The sequence below is a fragment of the Mauremys reevesii genome, linkage group 4, assembly GCF_016161935.1.
Source record: "Mauremys reevesii isolate NIE-2019 linkage group 4, ASM1616193v1, whole genome shotgun sequence".
Classification (NCBI taxonomy): Eukaryota; Metazoa; Chordata; order Testudines; family Geoemydidae; genus Mauremys; species Mauremys reevesii.
The window spans coordinates 71,874,710-71,891,775 of NC_052626.1; the positions used below are offsets into that span (position 1 = coordinate 71,874,710).

The window sequence follows — 17,066 nt, forward strand, 5'->3', positions numbered from 1 at the left end:
ACTATGCAGAAGAAAGTTGATCAACCCTCTTTTTTTAATGACAATATGAAAAGGGAAATCCATTTGCTACCTATTATTTCCCCTGGAGCTAACTTAAGGTTGGGTAAGGATTTTTAAATACTCTTTGGAAAAGAATGTGCCTTAGAACAGATCAAAAACCACAGGTCCCATGTGGTACCCTTTCAGCATGGCCATTCAAGTTAAATATAAACATAAGAGTAAAGAAAACAAAAAGGTACCTGATTATCTTTTCTAGAGTCTGCATCTCAGAAGGGCCCCATGATGCAGGAGTTACCTCTAGCACCCAGGAAACCTGACACAACTGTTGTTAATCAATCAACCAGTTCCAAGTATCTACAGACATCAGAACACGTGTCAAACAATCAGCACCAAATAACACAGATTCTTAAGGTTCCTCGGCTGAGCTGGCAGGGCAGGGCTGCCCTTTCCTTCCAGCCTTAAGGTCCTCAGTCTTTTATTGAATTAATGCCATTGGGAACCCATAGTTGGTCCTGCTGTTTGAATCCCAACTAATTTAATGAGAAACAAATTATAGGAGATGGGGCAGCAAGGCTCATCGACTCCCAAAATATAAAACCTGCCTTCAGAGCCAGCACTAGCAATTGCTTAGGTCCCCAGGCAGCTCCGGGAGGCCCCCTGTTATTAGTATGTGTTCGGAGGAGGGGGAAATATTTCTGCTTGGATCCCCCAGTGGGCTAGCACCGGCACTGCCTGCCCTAAAACCTCACCTCATATCACGGCCAATTGCTTTGCGGCACCGAAACTTTGGTACTTAGAGCGTGGAGGGCCGAGGCGGTACAAGATTATCTCCAGTGTAGGGACATAAAAGCACTAAGGATCTGAATTGTTCAGAAAGAGCTGATGGCATTTTCAGATAAAAGGAGAGAGAACGTTGCTGACGCCTAATGAGTTAGGTAGAGCGGGGAGGCGGACAAACAGCAGCCAAAGAAGGCGATGGCGAAACTCCTCTGTCCCTGCACGAGGGAGAGAGAGAGCTAAACTATGGCAAGAGGAAAGGGAACGGCTTCTCCGCTTTTTTGGAGAAGGGGAAATAACAACAACATACAAATTTCCCAGACCTGCCCTTGGTCTCCCTTCAGCCAGCCAGATTGATTCATTGCTCCTGCAGATCAGCTAATTGGCTGAAAATAGGGTTGCCAGTTTTGGCAGGACACATTCCTGGAGGTTTAATCACATGACATCATCTTTAATGAAATATTACTTTTTTTAATTCCTGGAGACTTCAAGGCAATCCTGGAGGGTTAGCGACCCTAGCTGAAAGACGTGAAAAAAACTGTTGAGTAGAGCAGAAAGAGACTCGTATTCCAGATTCCTCCCTACTGATGGTCAGCACCAGAGATGTGATCTTCCCCCAGTGGTGCCCCACCAGTAGCCAGCTGAGATTCCAGTAATGTGAGTTTCTTCAGAGCAGTGCCTAGCCCAGACTCTGGCAAATTTTGGCTTCTCACTGAACTGTCCTGTCAGGTCCCTGCTGAGACTCCAGTAAGTGAGCCCCCTCACAGCAGAGCTCCAGGTTCCTGGGCCAGCTGAGTCTTGGGGCACTGTTGTAGCTAAACTCAAGAGGTTGTTTGCAGTGTCACCGCCTGCTCTTAAAGAATAGAAGTGGGAAAAAAGCAAACTAAACCCTGTTTAAACGTTAAGAAGTATGGCTAACCACACTCAGGTGCCAGCGGCTCCTGGGCCTCCCCTAGGAATAGCACCACCCCCTGCTGCTCTTGCCCACTCTAGGCACGTGGTTTTGCTCTTATCCTCAGTGTGGACAGCACAGCCCCACCTGCTGTCGGGCAGCGGCCTGGCTCATCCCGCAGTGACAGCCGACTAATTGGATCAAGAGCTCCAGGAACTAGGAGGAGGGGAACGTGGTGAGAGTCCTGCTGCCTCCCCGCCTGGCGCTGCTCCAGCCCGCACTCCCTTCCCGCTGTCCCAGGCCTTAGCATCTACCCTCCAGCCGCCACCAGCGAGACTCCTTTGGAATCCCCGGGGCTGCTTGGGTCCGCCCAGCTGGGAGCTCCTCGCGCTGGGAGGCGGGGCGGGGGCTCTTGTGTCCTGCAGCCTGAAATAAGGGTGGGGAGCTGCTAGAGCTGGAGGGCGAGGGGCAAAGCTAGAGCTGTGAGACAATCCGATCTACAACTCGCCCCGCTGCAGGCAGGGCAGCCTGCCTCGGGAACGCTCTGGGGCGCTGCCGAGCGGGACTCCCTTGCAGCAGGGCTTGGAGCCGAAGTCGCTAGGGTAGCAACTAGAGAGGTAAGATGCAAAGAAATCTGCCTCCGGACTGCACTGGGACGGGGGTGGCCTTAACGCTCCCCGCGCTGCCGGAGCGGGGCTCCTATCGGTTCGTTCCCTTGCCCTGGCGAAGGGCAGAGCAGAGGCCCCTTAGGCTTCCCTCCCCTGTGGGGTATCTCCACTCCGCACCCCCAAACAGGGCGCTCCCCCGGGCTATTTCCGGACCTGTTCCCCGGTAAGTACCAGAGCTCCCAGGGCGCTGGCGGCTTAGCCCGGCCTGTTCGGCGCTGGTCGGAGTGGAGGTGGGGTGGCCCGGCCCCGCCTGGGTGGGAGGCAGCGCGCGGGGGAGGTGCACTTAATGGCAAGTGGGCTGGCGTCTTAAAGGTAAAAGTTTCCTAGTGGCATGGGGGAAAGAGGCCGCCCCCCTTCCCGGCCTCCCGCTGTGGGTAGGGGACAGGAGGCGCCGCAGTTCCGATCTGCGCTGAACCCCCACCCCACCCCCAGCCCTTGGCAGGGACTTCGCGCTCCTCCGCTAGGCTGGGCTATCGGCCGCTGGTATGTGCGCCGCAGGCTCTCTGGTTATTGCTGTGCTCTGGGGAGTGGAGCCCCGCCATCCCCTCTGCGGGAGCGGTGTCCTGTTAGTGTCCGGCCCCAAGGGGTATAATGAGGGTGACCCAATAGCAAGTGGAAAACTCAGTACGGGGTGAAGTGGGGGAAATATGAGACAGCCTGGAATATAGGGACTCTCCCTATAAAATCGGGACATGTGGTTACTCTAGGTATAATAGAAGCATTTGCCAAGGGGTTAGTTGGAGACCTCAGGCTGATCTGCCCTTACAGCCCAGCTGCTGAGGCAACCCACCCCTCTGTCCGTCCCCTGGCTGGAGGTCTCAGACACCACCCCCACCTCAGCTCCCGGGCTCAGAACTAGCATGTCCGCATCTGAACAAGGTTCCCCAGAACCTCCCTTAGTGCCTGTGCTTCTACGCAGTCCCCTGCTCCCCGTCTCTCCTCCCCCGGAGACTCCTAGGGTGGGTTCTCTGTGGGAACCCCCGTCCCCCTTGTGTTTGAAGCAGGCTTCTCTCCTTTACAGCCAGGGAAGGGGCGGGAGAGAAAGGGACAGGGCCCTTTTGTGAAGACTCCATGCGGAGTCGCTTCCCACACTGAAACCGGAGCTGCAGGCCCTGGAGTCTGGCAGAGCCTCTGTTAAAGGGATAGGCACCCCGCTGCCAACTGGACAGTGGGGAGGTACTATCATGGTACTGATACCTTTATCCTATCCACCTAGCTGCCTCTAGTCTCCTAAGATAAATGTATTGAAACAGCAGCAGACCACCTAGATCCCATCCAGTCCTTAGCCCAACTCCCACTAGACTGTCTGGGGAGGTGTCTGTGGAAATAGGGACTCCGTCCTATATCCGTTCCCAAAACAAATAGGCCGGGCTCGTCAGTGTGCTACCCATTCCTCAGGTCTACCCATTCATTTGGTTTTCTGCCCCTCCTTAGGCATTCCCCTCCCATTAGCTGGGGACATCTTCCTCATATTGTAAATTCCTGACTCCCAGAGCTCAAGGAGACCAGTTAGAATTATGTGCTGCAGAAACTTCCACCACTCCAGTCCTTGCTTAACTGTGGCCACTGATCTTGCATTTGGTCTTTCTAGGGCTGAGTGGTGGATCTGTGGTGGTGGGAAGGCTGAGAAATATTTATTTGGGGGGAGTAAGAGGAGCAGTTCTTTTTAACCTACCTGTTTTTACCATCTGGTGACTGCATAAAACCCCTGGGACTATCATCTCCTCTTTAGCACATTAACAAGTATGGGATGTTGATGTACTGGGTGCTCACCACCAGGTTTTGTGTGTGCCTTGAGAGCACAGACCATCTATGGCTTGTCCTTAACTGTGGCAGAAGGGCTCAGACTCCTCAGCAGAAACAGCAACAAGTGAAGCTATCCTGGCCCAAATGCTTTAACCAGTTTGTCCACTTTCTGTGCCAACTACGTATTTTTTGCCTGTTGCACTTCCCAGGCTCTGAGACTTTTTTTTTGTTGGGGGAGGTGAACTTTTGTACTTCTTCTCTGAAGTTCCCGGTGAGCTCCTGAGCCTCCTTTTATCCCCCCGGCCCCCAAAATAAAAATAAATCTCTACCCCAAGCAGAGTTTTTTCTGCCTTCCAAAACAGAAGCTGAACTAGAGACTCAATGAAGCTCACTAGGAACTATTCCACTGCCAGTCTAATGAAGATACTATTATAATAAAGTTGCATACAAAACCCTAAAATTCTTCCAACCCACTCTGGAATTCAAATGTAACTGAGAAGTAGTTATGTCTTACAAGAGCTCGGATACTTTTCTGTTTGTAATAGGAATAGCATTTTAAACTGCTCTGCAGAGAGTAAAATGACTAGAGCACTGGATTCTTCTGTCTCTGAATGTGAGCTGATCTCTGGGTGGGGTCAAAATGGAATTTCCTCTAGTGCATTGCACAACTAGGTACACCTTGTATCGAAGGATTACCTGACTATGAAGCATCAGACATTCTTCACTGACAAACTGTCGCCTAGAAGATGAACCAACAGTCTGTTTTGTTTTGGCAACTCCTATATTCCTAATATCTACTTCAGCAGAAGAGATTGTGTTCCCTGAAGCATCCTCTTGCCTTCTTCCAAGCTAAAGTTTGAGGAAAAAGATAAATGTGGGAGTGATTGGCCTGCTGTTCTCCCCACTCTGTGCCTGCTGAGACTTTTTTACCTAAGATCTTGCTCTTGTCCGTGACTTGTCTGTGTTTGTTCTTGTGAAGATTGTTTCCTTCCTTTCCTATGTAGTGAAGAGAGGCCTAACATCTCTATGGCAGCCAAGCATAGTGCTGACATCTGTTTCCCACTTGGGACTCCATTATGCAAGTGAATGGTTTGACAGGATTTAAGATGGGATGGACTACACAGGCTTGTGGACTCTGTCAACACAGTAGAGAACTCTAGGGCAGGTTGTTGGCTGGTGAGTGGCCTTTAGGATTTTATGTATCCAAGCCATATGTGTGTGAAAACATTGTTCTAAGTGAATGGAATCCCCTCATTGGGAAATGTCATGTCTGGTGTTCCTAGTGAAGATTCAGAGCCTTGTGGCTTGTGCAAGAGCCCGCTAAAATCCTGTGTCCTGGGTCTGGGTGGACACTGGCTCCAAATTCTACTTCCTTACTCAAGGTTGTCATACCATATGATACTGTTTTCCTGGGAGAGGATTGCAAAATTGCATGGACCAGTTATCGTGAAGCAAGTGAGGATATTGGATAAGGCATCATAATCTCATTTGCTGTGAAATCAAATATTCCGTTGTGCTACCCTTAGCAGGTGTGCTCCAGATGCTTTGATATGTTCTGTAATTAACAATAGGTATTGCCCTGCTTGTCTGTTTCAGGGATTACAAAGTATTTGTTGCTTGAGCAATCTCATTTGTGGTGAGTAGTGTCTGGCATCTTGGCTTAAATAAGGCGTCCAGAGCTAAAAGTGAAAATATCTACAATTTGAGATAAAGAGCTAGGTTCGCCAGCTGAGAGTTGTAATAGACTGACTGCATTTCCAACCTTTATGGATCGGGAACTGAGGACAATGGGTAACATGGATTATAGGTGCATTGCAGGTGAGAATTTCTGGGATCTGCCTAAACAATAATGGTGATGAATAATTCCAGAAAGAAGGGCAGGATTTTAGTATTTACAAAAGTGGACCTTTCTGAACAGGCAAATCACTTATTACTGCTTACAGAATGTGAGTGTACATGGCACCATAAAGGGGGAAACTGTGCAGACAGATAAAGGCTGCTCCCAAAATCTTAGTCTAAAGGCCTTAGCAATAGAATACAAAATGGAATAAGAAGGGTGTCTAGTGAGTTGTCTGGAAGTATTTATGAAAAATGTGAATTTAGGAGCCTCTTTAGAGGAGAGGAAGGAGGCTGGTGTGCTTGAATTAGGAAGCTGTTGTAAGATGTCTAATTGCTCTCCACTCTTATGCAGCACAGTTATTGTCCTAATGGAAAGTCTCAAATGCTGCCTGTCTTTCTGTGCAGCTGAAGTTACTGCACCTACAAAGAGATGGTCCTTATGCTGCAGAAAGTTTGGTCTGTTCATTCCTGTTATTAGCCAGCTTTGTTTCACTGATTGGTACAATAGTTTCAAAATCCCTAGAGCTGTGGGCTGAGGCAGCATATGTTACTGGCCTCCTAATCATATTTTTGTCCTGTAATAGTTCTGTGTCTCCATGAATTGCACTAATGGATTGAGCCTCCCAGACTCTTGGGAGGCAGAGTATTATCCAGTGGGTGCCACTGGGGCATTGTAATCTGCCAAAGGTGACCTGCAAGAGGCACCTGAGAGGATTTAAAAACTCTTTTAGCCTTAGAAACATCAAATCTGACTTCCTGGTTCACCTTGGTCTCCTTGGAGATATCAGAGGATGTTTATTTTCAGTTCTTGTATCTTAATTGAAGCAGTAGGGATGTTTTAAATATCTAATAGATGTCCTTTTCCAAATACTAGTCCTTGAAGTTGTTAATCAACCACCCTCTTCTTCCCCACAACTAAAAGAAATAAATCCTTCCCTTCCACCTTTCTGTTGCTCAGTTTTCTCTCTTGACTCTTGTGATGTCATTTATTTCTCTAGTCCTCCAATCACCACAGAGTCTTCAGGGCAGATGAGTTGAGTTTCAACTTTTAAAAACAAAAAAATCAGGGAACTTCTGGGGCAAAAAACTTTCCAGGCCACTTAATTGGTTAGAAAGAAGCAGAAAGGCATAGTTCCAATGTTCTCTTCATTTGCAGGTCCTCTTTAACACTTTTTGTGATGCCCACACTAACTGATGCTCTTCTGTATATATATATATTTTTCCCCTTAATTCTCCTGAGGTTTGGGGCTGTGCCTGAGAAACAGAGCTGATGCTACCCGCAGAAGCAGACTTAGACTGTGTTTACTCTGGCAACTGAACAACAAAAGTTTTGTCTTTCAGAGGTGTTAACCCCCTTTTTCCCCCCCAAGACAAAAGTTTTGCCAACAACAAGCGCTGCTGTTTACAGCGCTTTGTCAGCAGGAGCACTGACAAACAGCAGCTACACTGCACACCTTTTAGCAGCCTGTCTCTCTGATAGGTGCAAAGTGTAGACATAACCTTAGAATGCACCATTCTCTCAGTTTTCATGTAGCCTCCCCACTAGGAGACTGTTGCTGAGCCAGTGCCTTATTAATGTTCCTTGTCAAGATACTAAAAGCATTGAGATCTGTTTTCTACAATTCTGAGAAATTGGGTGTGGAGTAGAACAGAGGTTCTCAGGACAAATTATTTGGTTGGCCACACTCTGAGGCACCAACTCTTGCTGGTGGCCACTCTCACACTTTTTCCTAAAATACTCAATTAGCTTTAGGAAAAACAAATATGTATGCACATATACATGTCCAAATCATTGTAATTTATTATTGCTAGCTAGGAAGTCTGCTGTGAAAAGTGATATTAACAAATGTACAAGTATCACTTTTCACAGCAGACTTACTCAGCCCTGGGAAGTCTGGGGACAAATTAAGCCCTGGATGGGGGAGGCAGCAGGGGCCAGGAGCAATGGGGGGTGGGGGCGGAGCCTGAAGCCCCAGGGCTGGAGCCCAAAGCCTTGCAACCTGAGCCTGCTTCCCTGCCACCACTGGGCTGAAGCCCAAATCCTGAGCCCCACCACCCCTGGAAAGATGGGGAACTCATCAGCTGCCCAACCGTTGCTGGAAGCCTGAGCAATCAACACCAAGGCTGTGCATCCAGGAGCATGCAGCTACGGTGACCACATTTTTGAAATGCTGGAGTAGAATAACAGGGGTCTGGCTCTGTAGGCAACAGAAGGACTAAGTGAGATCTCATGATGTCCCAGGCTTTCCTGGTAGATTGGTTTGCTGGGAACCTATCTAACTTTTCACCCCCTGTAAGTAAACTTTTTAGCCTAGAGGATTAGAACAGCCAGATGGGTGACTGTAGGCAGCATACAAGCTGATGGAGTTCAGAAGTTTCCAGTTACTAGCTGGCAGTGATGATTGTGATGTTGCACTCCATATGTCTTATGGAAATATGTTGATGAGGATGAATATGATGTGACTGGAATATGCTTTATGCAAAAGGTCTCTTGTAAGGTATCATAACAAAGGTTATAACCTACTGAATACATTCCTCCTATTTGTATGCATGTATCGTTCTTGTATCTGAAGCTAGAAATATGAAGTATAACTTTGAGGCCCTATTGTAATTATACAAAGTGTGGGCCATTTAATGGTGGTTTAGAATCTTGATGGCTCCATTGGCCAAGACAATTGGTTGTAAATGGTTTATTTACCTACAAACCTTCCTGTGGGCCAACCCAGGGGGTGGAGCAGGACAAAGTCATGAGAGAACCCCTGCTCACCACCTGAGATGTCTGCTGGAACTAACAAGGATTGTACCAGGGGAAAGGATTGGGCCCAGACTAGAAAGGAGTCTAGTCTGTGAAAGAAGCTTATTGGAACATCTCTGAGGGTGAGATATTATCTGTAACCAGTTTCTTAATGCATTAGGCTTAGACTTGTGTGGTTTTGCTTTATTTTGCTTGGTGACTATCTGTTTATTACTTGAAACCACTTAAATCCTACTTTTTATACTTGAGGAAATCATTTTTGTTTATTAATAAACCCAGAGCAAGTGATTAATACTTGGGGGAGCAAACAGAGATAATGCACAGCTATTGGTATTATAGAGGGCGGACAATTTATGAATTTACTCTGTATAAGCTTCATACAGGGTAAAATGGATTTATTTGGGGTTTGAATCCCATTGGGAACTGGGTGCTGGAGACAGATAACTGCTGAGCTGTTTTCAGTTAAGTCTGCAGCTTTGGGGGTGTGGCCGGACCCTGGGTTGCAGTAGGCTAGCATATTTGGCTCAGCAAAGCAGGGTTCTGGAAGTCCCATGCTGGCAGGGAAAATGGGCTCAGAGGTAATTTCGGCACATCAGGTGACAGTCCCAAGTGGGTCTCTGACCGAACCCGTCACAATGATATCAATGGTCTTGAGTTTAATTCTGCCTCTGCCACTGATCCGTGTGACTGCCCTAGTCAAATCACCTCTGTGCTCTGCAGAGGGAGATAGTACTTGCTTTTCTCACAGGAGTGCTGTGGGTACTGGTAAACTTGTATGCCACATTTACAGGTGACTGAACAATGGTGCTCGGCAACTTTTTTGTGCTGTCTCTTCTAAAGCAGAGCCCTTCCTGTTGGTGTGCATGGGGCTGTGGCCCTTGCTGTGTCAAGCTCAGAGGTGGGGCTTTCTGCATGCTTTTTGATAAGGGCATGTGAGCCTTATGGAAGGTTGGGAGATGTGTCATAGCACATTTCTCATTTACAAAACAATTAATTACAGGCACTTCTGGATTCATTTCCATCTTTATTTAGACTGCTGGTATTTTCAGTCTGCTCTTTGCTCTGTCCTTGCTAGAGGGGCCTGCTCCATAGGCTGCAGGCCGGAGTGAAAGCCTGGTGTTGGCTTTGAGTAGACCAGAGGGTGCTGTGCCAGTGCTCGCAGAGCTTCAGAGAGAGAGAGACACTCACAGAACCTGTCTTGTTTAACTGCTGTGTGCTGTGTCGCCTTCCAAATGTAGGTGTCTGGGCTTATGAACTAGACTAGTGAGCAGACCTGGAAGCCTTTCCAGAGAGGAAGCACTCTATTCATACTGAGAAATAAGGAGAGTCAGGGTGGCTCTATCCCAAATGCAAATAGAAAAACTGGTTTCTCCAGCTGTAGGATGGAGCCTTGTTCAGCAAGCCAAGAAGAAAAAGCTTGGATTGTACTAAAGCTTCCCAGTTCCTGCTGGCATTGCAGGCTGGGCACTGAAAAGACAGGGCAAGATTCTCTGCTCTGGGGGTTGGGCTGAGAGGGAAGAAGCCACATTTTGGTGATGCTAAACAGCTGAAATATCTTCTTGCAGTGTGTGCTTCTCAGAGATGTCTGTCCTATTCCCCTGTGTCTATTCTGATAGTTAGGAATCTATGGTGGATGGTAACACATGGGATTTAAATTTGATGTTTGCCCTTCAGTCTGAAGACTCTATTTTGAAAAGGTCATTGGGCTACTATAGATACTTAATGGACAAAGCAGATTTTATGCCTTGTTAGATTCCCTTTGCACTGTTCAGGCAGCATAGAGATAGCAAAAAAACAACAAAACCCTTCTGACTTCCCTGAATGGAGCTCAGTGTAAAATCTTGGTAGGCGAAACATGAGAGTTTGAGTATTTTAAAAAAACAAAACAAAACACAAAAATTTAGCCCAGTTGCTAGTGGCAGCCCCTGCTCAAACCTGCTGCCTAGGTACACTTTAGGGCAGGGGTAGGCAACCTATGGCACAGGTGCCAAAGGCAGCACGTGAGCTGATTTTCAGTGGCACTCACACTGCCTGGGTCCTGGCCACCTGTGCAGGGGGTTCTGCATTTTAATTTAATTTTAAATGAAGCTTCTTAAACATTTTAAAACCCTTATTTACTTTACATACAATAATAGTCTAGTTATATATTATAGACTTATCAAAAGAGACCTTCTAAAAACGTTAAAATGTATTACCGGCATGTGAAACCTTAAATTAGAGTGAATAAATGAAGACTTGGCACAGCACTTCTGAAAGGTTGCTGACCCCTGCTTTAGGGACTACAATCCTATAGATGCTCCTAAAGGGCTAGTGAAGATCTCAAGGGGCAGAGCAGTGCTGAGGTAGTTAAATCAGCTCTTCTCATGGGACAGGAGATGTTATGAAAGCTTTTTGTTTGTCGGGTGTTCTCCCCATCCCTTCAACAAAATACTCTCCTTTTTTTGGCTTGCATGATCTCCAAAGGCACTATCAGCCCTGCAGAATGGTGCTGTGTGTAGCTGTTGGTCTGTAGTCTTGCCTGTTTGTATGGCTCTGAACTGTCTTACCCCCACGGTTGCTTAGATTTTCCTCTCCAAGGAAGCAATTGAGTAAACTAGTTTTGGTGCCAAAAGTGTGAACAATGAACCTGCACATCATCAAAGCAGAGGAACTGACCACAACATGTAGTAAGGCCACCAGGGTATGTGACCCCTCGTGCCCCCCCCCCTTCATTCCCTCTCCCTCCTTATACCAGCCCATATCCCCCTGAATGAGAAATCCCAGTTTCAATCCTGTCTTTGATCCTGCTTTTCTTTAGGTGTTGTCTTAGGCTCTCTACCTTTTCCATAACCTGTAGAGGAGAAAATAGAACTCTGAGTTGTGCAGGGAACCAGGTGAACTTCAGGAAAACCTTGGTGTTTGACCTCTTTCTTCCAGGCTGTTATCTCCATTGTGTGAATGTTTGAGAGAAAGGTGCACGTCAGTGAAAAACACACGGGTAGTAAAATCAGGTGGTGTCAAGCAAAGCCAATAGCCTCTATGACGTAACTGCTGATAATAGGAGGTGCAGCTGGTAAAGGCTCTCTGAATTTGTCAGGACGTGACACAGTCATAGACTTGGTCTGAACAACAAAGAAATCCCTAATGATAAAACCTCCAAGTGGCAACTCAAATGACAAGTCAGTGTAATGAGAAGCAAATGGAAATAGTTATTACTTGGAGGATGTAGTAGAGGTTATTTGCGTACGTGGATGATATAAAACAGGGTGGATTAACATGCAGTAAAATTTCCATATTGAAGAAATGGGCAGAAAAGACTCATGAGTAATTTTAAAGAACGGTATGAAGTCTAATGAAGGAAGAAACCATGAAATGCCCAGGTCTAGAATGGGACTAACCAGGCAGTGGTGGTTGTGGAGGATTATTTGAATATGGCCTGTGTGCATAAAGCTTTTCAGTACATAAAGATCCAGTCCTTGCCCTGATGGTCTGTCAAGGTGACTCCATCTCAGTGGAACATTTGCCTTCTGGAATGAATAGGAGTTTCGAATGTAAAAACAACCACAAATTATTCTGCTCTACCTGGCACTTGTCAGGACGAGGCTGGAGCACTCGGCTCTGTTTGGAGAACCTCACTCAGTTCACAAAACAACGTGAACAAACTGGAGAGTTTGTAGAGGAGTGGCACCAAGGATAAGCTTCTTATTCAAGGGCTGTATGGAAGTGGGCAGATGCTGCCCACCCTGGTGGTCAGAGGAGATCCTTTTACTGCTCTCGGGCAGCTCTGTACAGCATTATCCTCATTAGTTAGTGACTGTGGACAAGCCCATGGATTTGTGCTGTATTAGGAGAAATGTAGGTTAAATATTGGGGGAACGAGCAGGAGCAAGTTGCCAAGGGGAAGAGTGACAGCCTTCCCTGGAGCTAGTCAGGGTTTGGTTAGACACCCGCCTCAGATAGTTTGGGGATGAAATCACTCCTGCCACAATACAGAGGGATGGAATAGATAACTCACTTGAGATCCCTTCCAGCTGAAATGAGTCTAGAGGCTGGCATGAATTCACTGGCAAGTTTGATGCTAGCTGACACTGATTGGTAGGGGTGGGAAATGCACAGGATAGAAGCAAACAGCTAATCGAGTGAAAGAGACAAACAGTGGAGCTTGCATGCATGGAGGGTTACTTGGTATGAGTGAAACCCTCTCACAGTCAGAGAGGGGAAAACCAGTCATGGGTGGCATCTGGGAAGCAGCATGACTGAGTGGTGAATGTAGATGTTGTGGGGCAGAAACCATGCTATTTATGGTGCTGTGACACAGGGCCACCCAGAGGATTCAGGGGGCCTGGGGCAAAGCAATTTCGGGGGCCCCTTCCATAAAAAGTTGCAATATTATAGAATACTATAGTCTTGTGGGGGCCCCTGCGGGGCCCGAGGCCTGGGGCAAGTAGCCCGACTGCCCCCCCGGGGCGGCCCTGCTATGACAGTAGGGAAGTGATAGTGCAGCTCTTTGAAGCCTTGATGGCACAGTTCTGACAACTCCACTTTGCAGATGACCACCGGGCAGCTGTGTTTGGGACCACACACTGGATCTGTGTGCTTCTAAGGTCCCCTTAGTCTGAGCAGGGTCTAGCCGTAGCCTTTTACTCTAGCCTTGTGGGAACACTTTTCAGGCACAGACTCTGTCTGGTACCTCTCTTAGGGAACGAGACATCACAGTCAAGCTGCCCTGGTCCTCCAAGACACCCTAGTTGCTCAAGCACATCCTCCTCAGAGCTCTACCCTCACGGATACTCTGGTTTAGAAATTGCTCTGTAAAGCTGTCACGTGTCCCTGAAGGGTGAAACTATATAAACCAATCATACTTCTGTTATAGACAAAGCACAGGAGGTCTGTGGAAAAATAATAAACACCTGTACACAGTTCCCGCCCTCAATACTCACTACATTCTTTGGCTTTGGTAGTGCCTTCAGGGGCTCCAGGTCCCTCTGCCTGGACCCACTCTGGTCCAGTCTTCTCTTCCTGGTCATGGACTCTCCCCTGACTCTTGCAGCAAGCTGTCTTAGGGGTTCTCAAACTTCATTGCATTGCGACCCCCCTTCTGACAATAAAAATTACTACATTAACCGAGGGGTGGGCGGTGGGGGAAGCTCGGGGCCTGGAGCCAAAGCCCTCAGGCTTCATCTTTGGCCCTGGGCTCCAGCAAGTCTAATGCCGGTCCTGGCGATCCTATTAAAATTGGGTCATGACCCACTTTGGGGTCTCGACCCACAGTTTGAGAACCGCTGCTTTAGCTTGTTTGGGTTAGACAGTCAAAAGGCTCCCCTGCTCAGCGAGCATACCCCTGTTTTTAACAGCAGCTTTTAACACCTCTTGTCAATTTTTCCTTTCAGCTGGGGATTTTCAGTTGCTCCAACCCTACCCTGCCCCGCTCCAGACAGTTTGGGGAGGACTAGTTTCGCCCAGGCTCCAGCCCTCCTGTTATTCTAGGTAGCTTCCATCTGAATGGAAGACCATTCAGATTAATGACTGTTAACTGTTGCTGTTGCATCTCCCTAGCTCTGGCTGGGAAGATACATAACAAAAATTGTAAAAGCAATAAAGAATCCTGTGGCACCTTATAGATTAACAGACGTTCTGCAGCATGAGCTTTCGTGGGTGAATACCCACTTCTTCAGATGCCTTTTGACTTGCATCTGAAGAAGTGGGTATTCACCCACGAAAGCTCATGCTGCAGAACGTCTGTTAGTCTATAAGGTGCCACAGGATTCTTTATTGCTTTTACAGATCCAGACTAACACGGCTACCCCTCTGATACATAACAAAAATTGTGTTAGCAAATGGCTGAATCAATATATACTGCAGCATTCAATGACAGAGAAATTTCAAAAAGTCAACCAAAATTCCCAAGTTTTACATAGACAAATTTCCCAAACTGTCACCTGACATGGCACCCATTATTCCAGGGGCAGCATCTCTCGTCTCCATAACTCAGGAAAGCCGTGGAAAAGGCAAAAGTACCACAAAGCCAACCCAAGGATAGGAGGAGAGACTGAGACTAAGGCCTTGTCTACACTGCCACATTACAGCGCTGAAACTTGCATCACTCAGTGGGGTGTGTTTTCGCACCCCGGAGTGAGAACGTTTCAGCGCTGTAAAGTGGCAGTGTAGACAGTGCTACAGAGCTGGGAGCTGTGCCCTTAGCGCTGGGAGCTGCTCCCCTTATGGGAGGTGGGTTTGTGGTGTGGTTTGTTTTTTTTTTTTTTTTTTTTTCCCCTGTAACAGCTCTGGGAGAACTCTCTCCCAGCGCTGATGCCACAACTATACAGCCATGTTAAAGTGCTGCATAATGTTGGTAGTGAAGACATACCTATGTCTACACTACAGCCTATGTCCGTATAACTTATGTCATTCAGGGGTGTGAAAAAACCACCTCCAAGTAACATAAGTTACACCGACATAAGAGCTCCTGTGCACAATGCTATGTCGGTGGGGGAGCGTCTCCTGCCAACATAGCTTCTGCCACTTGTGGAGGTGGTTTTATTATGCTGATTGAGAGAGCTTTTTTCCCATCTACATACAGCGTCTTCACCAGACATGCTGCGGCACAGCTATATCAGTATAGCTGCGCCACTGAAGCACTGTATGTATAGACGTGGCCTGAGACTCATTTCTCTAAACTAGAGAGAATAAAAGACTTGGAAAGGGAGGGAGCTAGAGCCTGGTCATTCCTGATAACTTCAAAGTGAAAGAAAGGAGCTCCTGTGTCAGGCTTGGTCTACACCGAAAAGTTATATCAGCATAAGTACATTGGTCAGGGGTGAGAAAAACCACACCAGGACCGACATAACTATGCTGACAAAACACCTGGTGGTGACGCAGCTGCAGCAGTGGATGGGGGCTTCCATTGACATGGTTAACTTTGTTCAAGGTGGTGTTGTTCCTACACCAACATAACTTCTTCTGTCAGTGTAGGCTACGTGTGCGTTAGGGGGCCATGCTGATATAGTTATGCCGGTGTAGTCTTTGTAGTGTAGATACACCCCCAGACAATAGAAGAGAGAGCAGCAGCCTGAAGCTAAAGGAGGATTTGGATATGAGGAACAGCTTTTGGCAATGAGAGCAACTTGAGGTAAGAATGAGGATTTTCAGGGTTATGGGGCATGGTGCAGTCTCTCTGTTTCAGGAAGTTGTCTGTTGGAGTTGTGGAGGATACCAGTGCAGAGAGTTAAGCTAACTCCCAACGCTCAGGAGAAGTTTGAGTTCGCCGCTTGCAGGGGCGGATCCAGGCACCAGGGCAGCAAGCGCATGCCTGGGGTGGCAAGCCGCAGGGGGCGGCCTGCCAGTCGCTGTGAGGGTGGCAGTGAGGCTGCCTTCAGCGATGCGCCTGTGGGAGGTCCGCTGGTCCCACAGCTTCGGCAGCAATTCAGCAGTGGGTATGCCAAAGTCGTGGGACCGGCGGAACTCCTGCAGGTGTGCCGCCAGAAGCCGCCTGTCTGCCGTGCTTGGGGCGGCAAAATACATAGAGCTGCCGCTGACTGCTTGGCCGTGTGAATTTGGCCATTCCAGCCACAGAACGTCCCAACTTTGAAAGAATGTGGGATTCCTTCAGTGTGTTTTGCTGATGCCCTGCAATCCTTGAAACCCGATGTGGATTTGTCTGACCTCAGCAAAGTGTCTTTTCCGCTAGCAGGCTTCTGGAGTGACCTTTGCATGTACCTACTGCTCTGACTAAATGCTGTGTCTGTCTCTCTCTCTGTCTGTTGTTCTCTCTCTTCACAAGCTGGATAACTCATCTGAAAATCTTCTTTAAACTGGACTAGGCAGCTTTGGGAGCGCCAGTTCCAAGGGAGCATCTGGGAAATATTGGCTCCTAGCTCCTTTCTCAGACAGGTGACTCCACCAAGGGTGTGATCCCTGGATTGGAATAAACACTATTGTGAAAGTCTGCCCCGCCCCAGCAACAAGGATGTCCCATGCAGTCACTTAATATTCCCATTGCTTGTGGGATCTTTGCATTATCTGGCATCTTGACCAGGCACCCAGCTGAGTAGCTGCAAGCTAGAGTGGGGACCTGGGCATGCCCTGCTGGAAGTGGGTAAGTACTGTGTGGCATTTACAGGAAGCTACTATATAGTGGGAATGTAGAACACATCACTAGCTCAGAGGAAATCCATGTTTACCACTGTGCTGGGGTCTGCTGGGACCAGGAAGTCTTTTCTGGCACTAGACTGGTGGAAAAGATAAAGGGCTTTCTTGGCTGTTGGCCTGTAGATAAGATGGCAGGGCAGGCCTGGCTTTCATTGATAGTCTTCTATCCAGCCTGCCTTAAAGTTCACAACTAACTATGGAGGCTTGAGGCTTAGTATCTCTTGTAAGTTTGTTCACTCTAAATGTCTATAGCTGTGGCTGG

The 17,066-nt window shown here is 47.7% G+C and overlaps 2 protein-coding genes across 11 annotated transcripts in view; one reads left to right on the forward strand and one right to left on the reverse strand.

The window, feature by feature from the left end:
- The window catches only part of DDB2 (damage specific DNA binding protein 2), a 33,740-nt gene extending 31,160 nt beyond the window's left edge, over positions 1–2,580 (reverse strand). For 2 of the 4 annotated variants that reach the window (XM_039534149.1, XM_039534150.1), the window contains exon 1: positions 240–300. In XM_039534149.1, coding sequence (XP_039390083.1) covers positions 240–265 — 26 coding nt within the window. In that variant the 5' untranslated portion in view covers positions 266–300. Of the gene's footprint in view, positions 1–239; positions 301–1,816; positions 1,946–2,508 lie in introns of those variants that run through there. The other 2 variants (XM_039534153.1, XM_039534156.1) reach the window with 2 other exon arrangements.
- PACSIN3 (protein kinase C and casein kinase substrate in neurons 3) overlaps positions 1,784–17,066 on the forward strand; it is a 32,625-nt gene continuing 17,342 nt past the window's right edge. For 4 of the 7 annotated variants that reach the window (XM_039534158.1, XM_039534159.1, XM_039534164.1 and 1 more), the window contains exon 1: positions 2,090–2,286. The gene's annotated coding sequence lies outside the window, so the exon portion shown is untranslated. Of the gene's footprint in view, positions 1,905–2,089; positions 2,287–17,066 lie in introns of those variants that run through there. The other 3 variants (XM_039534161.1, XM_039534163.1, XM_039534166.1) reach the window with 2 other exon arrangements.